The 12,520-nt window shown below is 37.4% G+C and overlaps 1 protein-coding gene across 1 annotated transcript in view; it reads right to left on the reverse strand.

Moving 5' to 3' along the window:
* ATP12A (ATPase H+/K+ transporting non-gastric alpha2 subunit) overlaps window positions 1-12,520 on the reverse strand; it is a 534,499-nt gene that overhangs the window by 155,018 nt on the left and 366,961 nt on the right. The window contains exon 18 of the mRNA XM_044081130.1: window positions 8,268-8,391. Coding sequence (XP_043937065.1) covers window positions 8,268-8,391 — 124 coding nt within the window. The remainder of the gene's footprint in view (window positions 1-8,267; window positions 8,392-12,520) is intronic.

The raw sequence follows: 12,520 nt of genomic DNA on the forward strand, positions 1-12,520 counted from the left end.
TCAATACATTGCTACTGTACATCCCTCACCTTAGCAACTGAAGATCACAGCATTATATCAACTTGCTTCTTTTTAGCCATTCTTACCTTGTTGCAGTATAAAGCCTAGATATTAAGGAAAAGTGTTTTCTTGCTACACTGATTAGACTCCACCACCTCACACTGAAAACACTTCTGACAGCACCCTATACATACCCACTTTACAATATGACATGTAGTTTGCATCATTCATTTTTATACAAATATTAATAAGAACAAAAGCTGTTTGCCCATCAAACATTAAGGACATAATGTGGGTATATATTTTATATTTTACCCACCAGCTTAACACAGCCATTCCATTCTGTCTGAGCCAATTCCTCATGCAAATCTACATTTCAAATGTCTAATCCTATATCTAATGGGACTGATACTTTACAGTCCCACATTTATCCATTACCTTCACAATGTGGCTGGTCTTCTTTCTGATCATCTCCATTTCCCAGTACCAGTATCCAGTTCAAATCTAAGATACTCCTGATTCTTCTAGTCAGCTCATGTGTTTTTTCTCACTCAAGCATTATCATTCTGAACAGTGAAAAAGGTTTCTCTGGTAAAGTCTTTCTCTGTGGGCTTTGTTACTGTCAGAGGAATGAGAAACATAGTACACTTCTGCTTGCTGGATCAATCTTTGGTAGTTATTTTTTTTCCTTCTTTGCCTGTAGTCCTTCCAAAAATGTCTTTCATCCTCCAGGAAAAACATTTGGAAGACATCTGGATACAGAAACTTGAATTCCACATATATCTCTCAACATTCCCACATCACTGGGATAAGCTTATCTTCTCCCTGGTATACAGTGAATAATATTTTTTTCACCAACACTCTGATTTCCCTAGTTTCAAGTACTTTTGTGTCTATTAATACAGGTCTTGGCTACTTTCTCATGGCTAGCTTTGGAACCATACACACACAATGTACCCTCTCAACTTAAAATCCTCTTCTGGAACACCAGTCTAGTTGCTTATTTTTAATTTTATAAAATTAAATCAGTCTTATCCTTTTAGTTTCTCTGGTACAGCAGAAAATCTTGTGTTTACTCTGTATGCTCTGTCTTCTAACTTTACTAACTTTTGAAAGAACTTGTTTTGAAAGACCTCATACTCAGCCAACATTTTCTTCATTTCAGCCGCCGATCTTTGCAGTGTTATCAGTTTATATGAATAGCTAGGTAATACTACTTCTATTTTCTCTTGCTATTTGTTGTTTAACTTTATGTACCCCTTCAATGTTTCATTTATTTTAAACACATCTGAGACATTTAATTTATTTTTCTTCTAAATTAATGGAAGATATCTCCTAAATCAAAGCTGAAGCTTGAACTGCTTTTTGCTGAGCAGCTGCACGATTCTTGATAGGCAGAGTGTCATCTTCTCCTTTTCTGGTTGATTTTCTCTTATTTTCTCTAAATGTATTTTTTGTTGGAATCCTGGCAACATGATTACTAGCCAGGAACTGAATTTTACCCAGAATTATAGTTTTTACTGTCTTTTTTCTCAGTTTTTAGGTTTTCACACTGGGAGACTCCTAATCAACACGTTGAGTGTGTAGCCATTTTGGAAGTCGCAATTTATGTTGTTCTTTTGAAATTTGCTCTAACATTGCATTGGAAAAGATCATTGAATGTATAACAAAGGACAGCATACTAATATATCCATTTTAATTATGTTTTTTTCAGTTACAGGTAGGTATTCTTTTCTTTTCTTGATGAAAACAAAAATGTAATATGTTTTCCTGAACAAATGTCTTCTTGTGAAGTACTGTACTTGTTTGTAAAGATAAACTGTATGCACAAGATACTTCCCTCATTTTGATAGTTTGGACATGAAATTGCAGTGACAACTTTTTGCATGAATGTGAGGTTAATCCTTAGAGGTACCCTTCAGTATACACATACATGAAGGATTGTAACATTTCTAAGGTCAAAAGAAGTAATTATGTGTTTCAGGAAAGTTATTTACAGTCCTCAGAATCAGCTGCTTCAAAGGAAGTTAGATTTAACTTTTCCAACATAGACTTCAAGTCGAAGAGAGGGCAGCTGTCTTCTTAGAGAACTTAAATGCAGACTAACCATAAGAAAAGCATTGATGGATATATTTTTGCAATATTTGGAAAATGGCTGAAAGCTAGATATTGCAAAAAAGATGTACTGTGATGGCTAAGCAAGCTAGATATGACTCAAAGAAATAGAGGAAATGTGAAATCCAAAGAGATGGATAGTTCAGTTTCACAGGATTCAGACCATGTCTATAGGGCCAACTGACAAACCTTTATACTTCCTGGAGGTAAGATTTCCTTGTAATAGATACTCTGGCTTCTTTTACGTTGTTTATTAATATTTGCTTGGAAAGTAAAGTGTAGCTGTGTAAGGTACTTGCCATAACATCAGATCTTTGAGAAGAGATCACTGTAACAGTAAATTATAAAACGTGAGTGTACCTAGCTTCCTTTTCTGGTGTTCTGGATGCATTTTGTTAGATAGTTTCTATCTCCCACTAGAAAACAATGCAAGCCTTACACTTGTGATGATACTGGTGCAGGTAGGCAGAAAAGCTTGCATATGCACAGTATTGGTGTACCTTTTCTTTGTTCCTTTGTCCTTATCGATCCTCATAGGGGACTATGAAATTGGTAGGCAAATACACAGTGTTGAATCAAATGCACTAAGAACATAAAAAACTTCTCCTAGGAGTTAAATTTGCTCAAGAAAATAATCCAAACCAATCAGTAATCATAGCAAACCCTAGGCTATTAGTCTGGAGACTATTATAAGACCAGCCAATAATCAGAGTTCAGAATCAAACCATTGTACCTTGTATTTGTGAGGAAAAGACTTAACTGTTAAGACAAACTGTCTTGTTTTATACACACCTCCCTCTCTCTCTTTCTCTCTCCCAATCACACTCACATATATGTATATAGCTTGTGTGACGGATACAACAAGGTTTAAGGCAGGAGCTATTAAAAAGTTACTTCTTGCTGTTTAGAAAAGAGTTTTGTTAGCTGCTTGTTTAATGTTGAAGTAAGTAAGAGCATCCTTTGGAAAGGATGAGAAAAGGCATCCAACTGTGGAAAAGAATCACAGTCTCTAGGGAATCTGATGAATGGTTCCAAATATTTCCAGTGGTCTTTTAAGGTTTTCTCATAAAATGTCTGGCTCAGGGAGCAAGGGTACAAGGTGGCATATATACTATATGTACTAGAAATGTCTGGTGGGGACATGGAATACAAAAGCAGGGAAGAGCCCAAATTATGTGCTTTATTGTTAATGTAACTCTTTATAACATTGTGTTTTATAGCCTAATTACTAACTATAGATAGCTTTCTTTGATTTCTGTCCAGCAACCTCAACTTGGTCCAATGGCAGGGTGTCTAGAGGAATAGTTATCCTAGACTGTACAGTAATGAAGAAAAATGCCAGTAGATTCTGGTTTCAGACAGTAATAATGATCCTGCTCAGTTGTTGAGTCTGTAGAGCCTTTATGATGTATTGGGTGTGGGTGAATAATTTTTAGGAAGTAGGTAGCAGCCCAGTTAGTACAGCTTTCATGTGGGAGGTAGACAGTGAGATTCCTTGTAGCACAGCCATATCATATCCTCTCCCCAGCTTCAAGCTTGTAATGAATTGAGGAAGTCTGAATAGTTGCCCAAGTTTCTGCTTTTAGATATCCTGAATGGGAAAATTCAAAAATATGATACATAGCTGCTGCCCTCTTAAACTGAGATTTAATAGCACCTTCAAATGCTTCTTGTACTTAACAATAGAAACAGTACAATGGTCTAACCATTTTGGTTTTGACTCATTTAGCTACAGGTAGAACACCTCTTCTTTCCGTGAAGAACATAAAAAGCTGACCTATTTTACTGAATTTACAAGTCCTTAAGATATATCACAACTGTCGGTAAACTTCTAAAGTATGAAGTAAATCCTCCCTACTCTTTTAGTAATTTGGATAGGATTCTGGCAGCTAATTAGGTTTAATGAAATAGTTGATACCACCTTTGTCATGAAGGAAGGATTAATTTTTAAAGACATTCTCTTGAGTGTGGAAAACTCTGTAAAGCCGCTTACACATTAATGCTTGTAATTCTAAAATACTTCAGCCTGACTTCATTGACAAAATGAAAATGGATTTCTTGGGTTAAAATTTCAGATCTTTGGAGTTTGCTGATTCAAAGGGGACAAGGTGAGCTTTTGCAATATCACATTCAAGTCTCATAAAGGTATTTGCCTCTTAGATGTTTTATTTCTTTCTTTCTTTCTTTCTTTATTTATTTATTTGTTTATTCCAGTTTGATTACTGGGGAGGTCCACTGGGCTTAAGAGCCCATTTTCAGTGAAGGCCCAGGGAGAAAAGCTCCACATAGCAAAGTTAATTACATGGACATATCAAAGAGTTAAGAGTACAAACAATGGGTTCCTTTAACAAGAAAAAGTCAAAGACAATTACAGTCATTGTTCAGAAAAATAAACAAACAAGCTTTTAGTATAAAGGCTAGATATTATTATCTAGTTACAAACTGAATCAGTGGATTGAGAGTAAGGTAGGAAGAAAAGGTTAGCCTGGAGTAAAGGCAGAGGAGGGCATGAGAGGTATGGGTGGAAGAGTGCAGTTGCATTTCCTGTTCAGGTAGAGGTAGGAATGAAGTTGAGTTTTGAAGATAAGATGGTTGTTACAGGTCCTTAGAGAAGAGGGTAGAGCATTCCATTTTTGTGCTAGGGTAAAGGATAGGAGAAGCTGACCAGCTGGGCACTTGGGTTTTTGAACGGTGATCAGGTTTTGGTGAAAGGATCTAAGGGGTCTGAGAGGGGTATAAGGTTGTAGAATGTTAGATAGAGCAGGGCAGTTAGTGGGTTGGAATAGTAATTTGTGGGCTGTGGTAATTTGGAGAAAGTCAAGTAGGTTAGGGAGTTCAAGCCAGTTTAGAGAGTGAAGGGCGGTGCAGTGATGAGAGGAGGATTTGGCATTGGTAGCAAATCTGGAAATTTTGTTATAACAAACTTCAAGTTTGGAGGTGAGTGTGGAAGATAAATTAGTGAGCAGAGGAGCACCATACATAAGAGAGGGAAGGAGGTAGGTAGAGGCAAGAGTTAGTCTGGTGGAAGGAGAGAGGAAGTGGATGTTTCTGTAAAGTAGGCCTAGTTTTATGTGTGTTTTCTTGATGTTTACCTGGATATGAGTGTTAAATTTTAGTTGATTGTCACTTGTGACACCAAGAAGTTTGGCAGAGGGAGGAGTTATTAAGACTGGTTATATGGAGGGAGTTATTGTCAAGAGGGGAGGATTTTGAGGGGGAGAATAGAAGGATTTTTGTTTTATTGGCATTTAGTGAGAGCTGATTTTGGAGCATCCAGTTTTCAGTGGTTGAGAAGGCTTTTTGTGTCAGAGATTGGAGCTCTGTTAGGTTGGTAGTGCAGCAGATCAAAGTGGAGTCATCAGCGTATTGCACAATTTTGGTGTTAGGAACGGCTTTGTGGAAGTCATTAATGAAGATATTAAATAGCAATGGGCCAAGTATGGAACCTTGAGGTATTCCTGTAGGGGTAGGAAGGAAAGAGGAGGTGGCTTGGCCCCATTTCATGGCTTGGGACCTGTTTGAAAGGTAGCTAGAAAACCATGAGAGAGTTGTTTGAGAGAGGTTGAGATTGGAGAGATGGCTTAGAAGGTGGGTATGAGTGATGGTATCAAAGGCTTTGAATAAGTCAAGCAGAACAGAAGATACCATATTACCCGAGTCATGGGCGGAGTTTACAGAATGTAAGAAGGAGAGAAGGGCGGTGTTAGTACTGTGCCCTGGGCGGAAGCCATGTTGGGTAGGAGAGAGTAGCTGGTGTTTGATAAGGAATGGCAAGAGCTGCAGGTGGATACATTTTTCAAGTATTTTGGAGACGGGGGAGAGGATGGCTATGGGGCGGACATTGGAGACATTACAATTTTTGCCACCCTTATGAAGTGGAAGAATAAATGCAGAACGCCAAAGTTTGGGAACATAGGATTCACTTAGTGATCTATTGATCAGGATGCTGATAGGCAGAGCAATAGCATCAGAGGCTATTTTTAGGAAGGAGGATGGAATGCTGTCAGGGGCGTTGGAGCAAGGCTTAAGTTTATAAAGAAGTTCTTTTATTAGACTGGTGGAGATGAATTTAAGTTCAAAAATAGGGTGTAGAGATGAGGGAGGTGGAGACTGAACAGGGGGGAGGAGGGCTAATGTTGGTAAAGATCTTAGCTCAGCGATAGAAGACGTAAAGAAGGTATTGAATAGCGAGGCAATTTCAGGGTCAGATTTGCTGGTGTCTCGACAGGGGTTGTTTTTTGTACCTGGGCTGAGGAGGGAATTAATAGAGTTCCAGAATTGTTTGGGATTTTTAGCATGATTTTCTTGTAGTTTGATGTAGTAAGATTTTTTTATCTCTAATGACTTGTTTTTTTGCTAGGTTTCTGAATTGTTTATATTTAAGTAGTATTTCTGGCTGTTTATGGCAGAGGTAAGTTTTCCATGTTTTATCCCTTTGTAGCATTATCGTTTTTGTATCTTTGGTGAGCCATGGGGTGGTCTTAGTTTTGACTCTTTTAGTTCTGATTGGAGCAAGGGAGTTAAGGACAGTTAAGAATGTAGAACTGAAGTAGTCAATGGCTTTGTCTAATGGTAGTATTTTTAAGGGGTTCCAGTTTGAAAAACTTCATCATAGAAACAACCTATATGACCACCAAGGAAAATATTTGAAGCATAGCTGAGTGACCAATGGTTTCTCCGCTGTAAAAAAAGTAAAAAGGTACATGCAACTATAATTATGTAAAAGAAAGTAAGCTGTATAAAAAATGGTCAAGCCAGGGCAATTCAGATGATGACTAAACCCGTTTACTTATGAATTTCTGTGACCGTAATCATTCATGAAGAAAAGCTTGTATGACCATGTCAAAATTACTTTGTGCAGTTCTGTAGACTCCCACCTTACCAGAAGTGAAGAAAGGTTAGTGGCAGTCAAAAGAAGACTCAGAAATGGATCAGGGCCTACATAACAACCGTTTAAAAATATATTGATGGTAGGAAGGACAGGGAGACAAAACAGAACTTTCAGATATCTTGAGAGATTCTGCATGGAACAGAAGGATGACACTTTTTAGAAAAAACATGCACGAAGAAGGATGCAGTCTGAAAATAAAGGTTTTGATTTGCCTTGGAGATATGAAAGGATGCATTTTATAGAGAAGATTGTGATTTAAATGAAAAACAGCCTACCTGAGGAGATATGTTGTGAAACAAAAATAGTGAGGATTTACATTTGGAATGCTCATGCAAGTGCTGTAGTGGTAACTGAACAGCAGTTTATACCATAAGCCAGGGAGACTAAGCATTAGCACTTTCATCTGAAGGGCAGGTTGAGAGGGAGACAGTGTTCCCAGTGGTATTAAACCCAAAACAGCATCTGTGTTGAAGATAAGGAGTCCAGCAGTATGCTGGAGAAGTACAAGTTGAAATCACAAGAGGTTAGACTTCTAGCCTAGGAGGTAGCCCTTACAAAAGAGAGGAGCACCCTGACACTGAATTCCATTGCTCACAATCTAGCCACTGGTAATGGTATTTTCTAAGAGGAAATTGGTATGACTTAAGACAAAATATTCTCATCTTCACAGTATATCAGTGGGAGTCTTCTCTTTCTTCATTGTATGCATTACATTGTATGCAGGTTAACTGACCTGCTCCATTCTTCAGGTGCCAACGTCACTCCATAAAAGATGTACAGAGGGGAAAGGAAGCAAATAAATATCATGACTGCATAGGAAAGCCACAAGGCAATTTTGCAGATGAAGAAAAGGAAGCCATACATTAGCCTTGTTTGCCAATGTAGCTATTCAGTAAAGAAGCTAGAAAGAAGAAATGTACTATGCATGAATGATCTGCTTTCCAAAGACTCTGTGACATTGTTACAAAATCCCTGACTGACATACAGACAAAAATGACACAGAATGTAATATCACCCTGGTTTAAACTTCTGTGTGAACAAAAAAACTCTCATCCGGAAACACTCAAATTCTGTACACCTGTAGGAAAATGCATCAGAGAAAAAGGAAGAAGCTGAGTGAGCCTGAAATTCATAGACGTTTATATGCTAGTCCATGACTTCACCATGCTCCAATCCATCAAATAATGCTCTGATATCAAGTATAGCAAACTAGATGGCATGAAACATATTACTGTGTGTTGTTTTAATAGGCTTTACTTACCTATGTGAGCATATGAATATATAGCCAGATTTGCATTCACGAGTCTGTCTTGTAACTTTCTTCTTGGCTTTCTGTTCATGATGTCACTCTCAGCTTTTTCATAAGCTAATGAGATACTTGGTATCTAAAATAAAATGCATTAACATGTTTAGACATTCTAATAGTTTTTAGTATTAGAATCAAAATGTGCATGTGAGGAGACCAGGGTGAGACTAATTAACAAATCTGTATTTTGTAGAATGAATTTAATATCGCTGAAGTAATTATTCCATTGTATAACATTTATTTTGTTCAAATTAGTTTAGCAAAGAAGAACTTACTTTTGACATCTTATAACCTCAGGATGTTTTCAGTTTGCCTAGATGCTGTTTGTTGCCATCTCCATTGTTTTATTCACATATACAGGTTTGATGTATTTTAGCAGACTGACCATCTTTACTTACCATTGTCCTCTGCAGTAATGCTTCTTTTCCATTTTGTTTATTAACTTTCTATGCTACATTTCTAGTCAGTTAAACCCAACTCATATTTATTCCAAAAACATTTCTCTCTTTTACAAAGTTGTTACCATTACCAAATAGAATGATTTGTAATACATTTCCTCCCTGGTTATGAGTAAAGGGCAAAACTACACTATTGGATACTGATTATATTTGGACCACATGGAAAATAAATAACATAAATCCTGGGTTAAAACCATGGTAGTAGTTTGATTACCACACTTGGTCATTGTCTGTAATTTAAATTTATATTATAAACCCAAAATATCTAACTAGTTTGAAAATGAACTAAAAAACTCAATATGTATGTATATTAAAGGTTCATAGGTTAATACTAAGCTAATTTCCCTTGCGAGCCGTATTAAGCCTAGCCAATTATCCCTTGTGAGACTCAAACCCTGCACCTTGTGATTGTAAGGCAAACACCTTAGCCATTAAGCCTTCCCCCCAACTTTAAACAGTGGGTAAGTACGTATATTTCCTGCTGTTTATCATTTTTAGAATGCTTTATATTGATGTTGGCTTTCTGGCTCTGTCTCTCTGTCCTTCTGTGGTTCTGTCTTGATGGTGGCTTGCAAAGCAGAATTAAAAAAAAAAATTCTGATAATGATAGAGAGACTTACTCTTTAAGTGAAATACTGAGGCTCTGTCATTAGCGAGACACACACACACACACACACACACACACACACACACACACACACACACACACACACACACACACACACTCCCACATCTCTGTACATCATTTCCTACACACACACACACACACACACACACACACACACACACACACACTCCCACATCTCTGTACATCATTTCCTACACACACACACACACACACACACACACACAAAACACGTAAGTTTAAAACAGGGGGTATTTATTTATTTATTTATTTTATTTTACATTTGTTGACCGGGCTAGTCTAGCTAGATATATGTCCATTTTCAGTAGAGGCCCGGGGAGAAAAGCTCCACACACATAAAAAAGCACAATATACCAAAGAAGTCATATATGTACACAAAATTCAAAAACAATAGAAAGTGTCCAAAAAGGACTAGTTACATAGTAAATTCAGGAAGACAAAGAAAAATACATAGTCAGTTGAAGGACGCCATTATTATAGTTCGAGGCTATTTTTAAAGGTATCATGAAGAGAATAAATAACAATAGAGTACAAGAGAAGAGGAAAGTCAGGAGTAGTGGAGAATTATAGGAAGTAGAAATGAAGCAGTAGACAGTAAGGAGAGAAAGGAGAAGGAGAGGTGACAAGGAGAGGAGGAGAGAGAGCTGGGAGAAGAAGGTAGAGCAAGGGTAGCCATGCATAGGCTAAAGGTAGCCTCGGAAGTAGCTTTAATGGTCAGAAATATAGTAAGAGGAGTGTAAGAAATTGAGGAAATAGTAAAAGGGGTAGGAAAGAATGTCAGTCAGGTAAACTACAGGAACAGAGCCAATGATTTTGAAAGTATAGCTTGAGTTTTTGTTTGAAAAGAGGAAGCGATGAGATCAGAGTTATATCACTGGGTAGCAGATTCCATCTTCTACCAATAGTGTTTGTGAATAAAGAGTCGCCGGCATAGTTGTTAGAACTTATTGAACTGGTCAAAAGTTTACAAGAGGAACGAAGGGAGTTAAGATTATTGTAAGGGATTAAAAGTTGTGAGAGTATAGGGTATTGTCAGGTTGATACAGTATTTTATGGGCAATAGTGAGTTGTGAGACTAAAAGATAATTTTGGAGTTCTAGCCAGCCTAAATGTCTCAAATTAAGACAGTGATGGGTTCGATAGGGGTTCCCAGTGGCAAAGCGGCAATGCTGTTATAGCAAGTGGCAAGTTTGTTAAGGTTAGCCTTCTTAAGGTTGGTGAAAATAGGTGAGGCATAAAAGAGAGTAGCTATGAGATGGGAGAGGGCAATTTTAGCTCTAGAAGATGGGGTTAGAAATAATTTGATACGGTATAAGGATCCTATTTTTCTGTTGACTATTTTAATGGTATTGTTGATGTGTTGATCAAAAGTGAGTTTATTATCAATCGTTATTCCTAATAGTTTAGTTGTTGTGTCAGGTGAGATGACAGTGGCATTATTTGAAGAGATAGTGAAGTTTAAAGGGGGGGTCCGAGAGGTAGGGGTAAAGAGGAGAAGTTTAGTTTTTTTGGCATTAAGAAGGAGGTAAACCAGGTTTCTACTGTATTGAAGATATTTTGAGTCAGTGAGTGTAGATCTATAGAAGAAGAAGCGGAACAAATAATGGTGGAGTATTGAATACAGGTAGCTTGAGGGATAACTAAGTGAAGGTCATTAATGAAGAGGAGAAGAGAAGTGGACCAAGAATAGAGCCCTGAGGGACTCCAATAGAAATTGGCAATAAAGTAGAAATGTGGTTTTCCCAAAGAACAGCTTGTTGCCTGTTGCTCAGATATGAACTAAACCATTTAATAGCAAGGTTATCAAATGAGAGGGATTTTAGGATGCTAATTAAAGAAGGGTGATTGACCATGTCAAAAGCTTTAGAAAGATCAATAAATAGAGCAGAAGTGAGAAGGTTATTGTTGCGATTCTTGTTGATAGTATCCACAAAGGAGAGGAGGGCAGTGGTGGTACTATGGTGTGGTCTAAAGCCATGCTGGCTATTTGCTATAATGTTATGTGTAGAGAGATATTGTACAAGTTGTCTGTGAATACATTTCTCCATAATTTTTGCAATTGGTGAGAGGAGAGCAATTGGTCTGAAATTTGAGTATTCAAGAGAGTTACCACCTTTGTGAAGTGGGATAATATAAGAGACTTTCCAGATGTTAGGGATGGTTCCTTCTTGGATTGTCCTATTAATTAGTATAGATATAGGGTAGGCAATTACTTTAGCTGCCTTTTGGAGAAAAGAGGGACTTTATCAGCAGAGGGGGTACATGGTTTTAATTTGTGAATAAGTTTGTAGATAAAAGAGGTACTGATAGGTTGTAGAGAGAAGAAGTAGGAAGTGTCTGCTAGGTTACAAGGGGGATAGAAATTGTTGGAGTTCAGTTGTTTAGCAAGAGATTGAATAGTTTCTGAAAAGAAAGAGTTAAAGGCATTAGCTGTTAGGTAAGGGGTGTCTGGGTCAGCATTGAGTGGGGAGGGAGTTTTGGTTGTTCCAGGGGAAAGGAGTTTATTTACTGATGACCAAAATTGTTTAGAATTATTTGAATGAGTTTCTTGAAGCTCACAGTAGTATTTTCTTTTGTCTGTGATTATTGCTTTTTTGGTCAGATTTCTAAGTTGGCGGAAGTGAAGAAAATCAGAGCGGTTTCTATGGTGTCTCCATTTGGCCCAAACTTTATTTCTAGAGAGGATTAGTTTTTTAGTTTCATTGGAGAGCCATGGGGCTGTATTAGATTTCATTCTGATGTGCAGCTCTGGAGCATGTTTATCAAGAATAGATAGAAAGGTTGAGTTAAAAAATAATACAGCTTCTTCAATAGGAAGTGACTTTAAAGGGTTCCAGTTGCATGCAGTAAGTTTGAAATAGGTCTGTTTTGAAATGTTTGGTAGAGTATTTTTCTTATGTTAGGGAAGTTTAGACAATCAGTTTTTTCTCTTGCGATAAAAGTTAGACAATGGTCACTAATATCATCTGGCATGGTTCCTACGTTATATGTCATATTAACTTTGTTTATAAGTATCCAATCTAAGATACTTTCTTTCTTGCTGGGTTTGTTAACTCTTGTAGTAGAGGTAATAGCTTGGGTGAAGCCATTTAGGTCAATGTGAG

Source organism: Protopterus annectens, chromosome 8.part0 (assembly GCF_019279795.1).
Source record: "Protopterus annectens isolate FY-2018-M chromosome 8.part0, PAN1.0, whole genome shotgun sequence".
Lineage (NCBI taxonomy): Eukaryota > Metazoa > Chordata > Ceratodontiformes > Protopteridae > Protopterus > Protopterus annectens.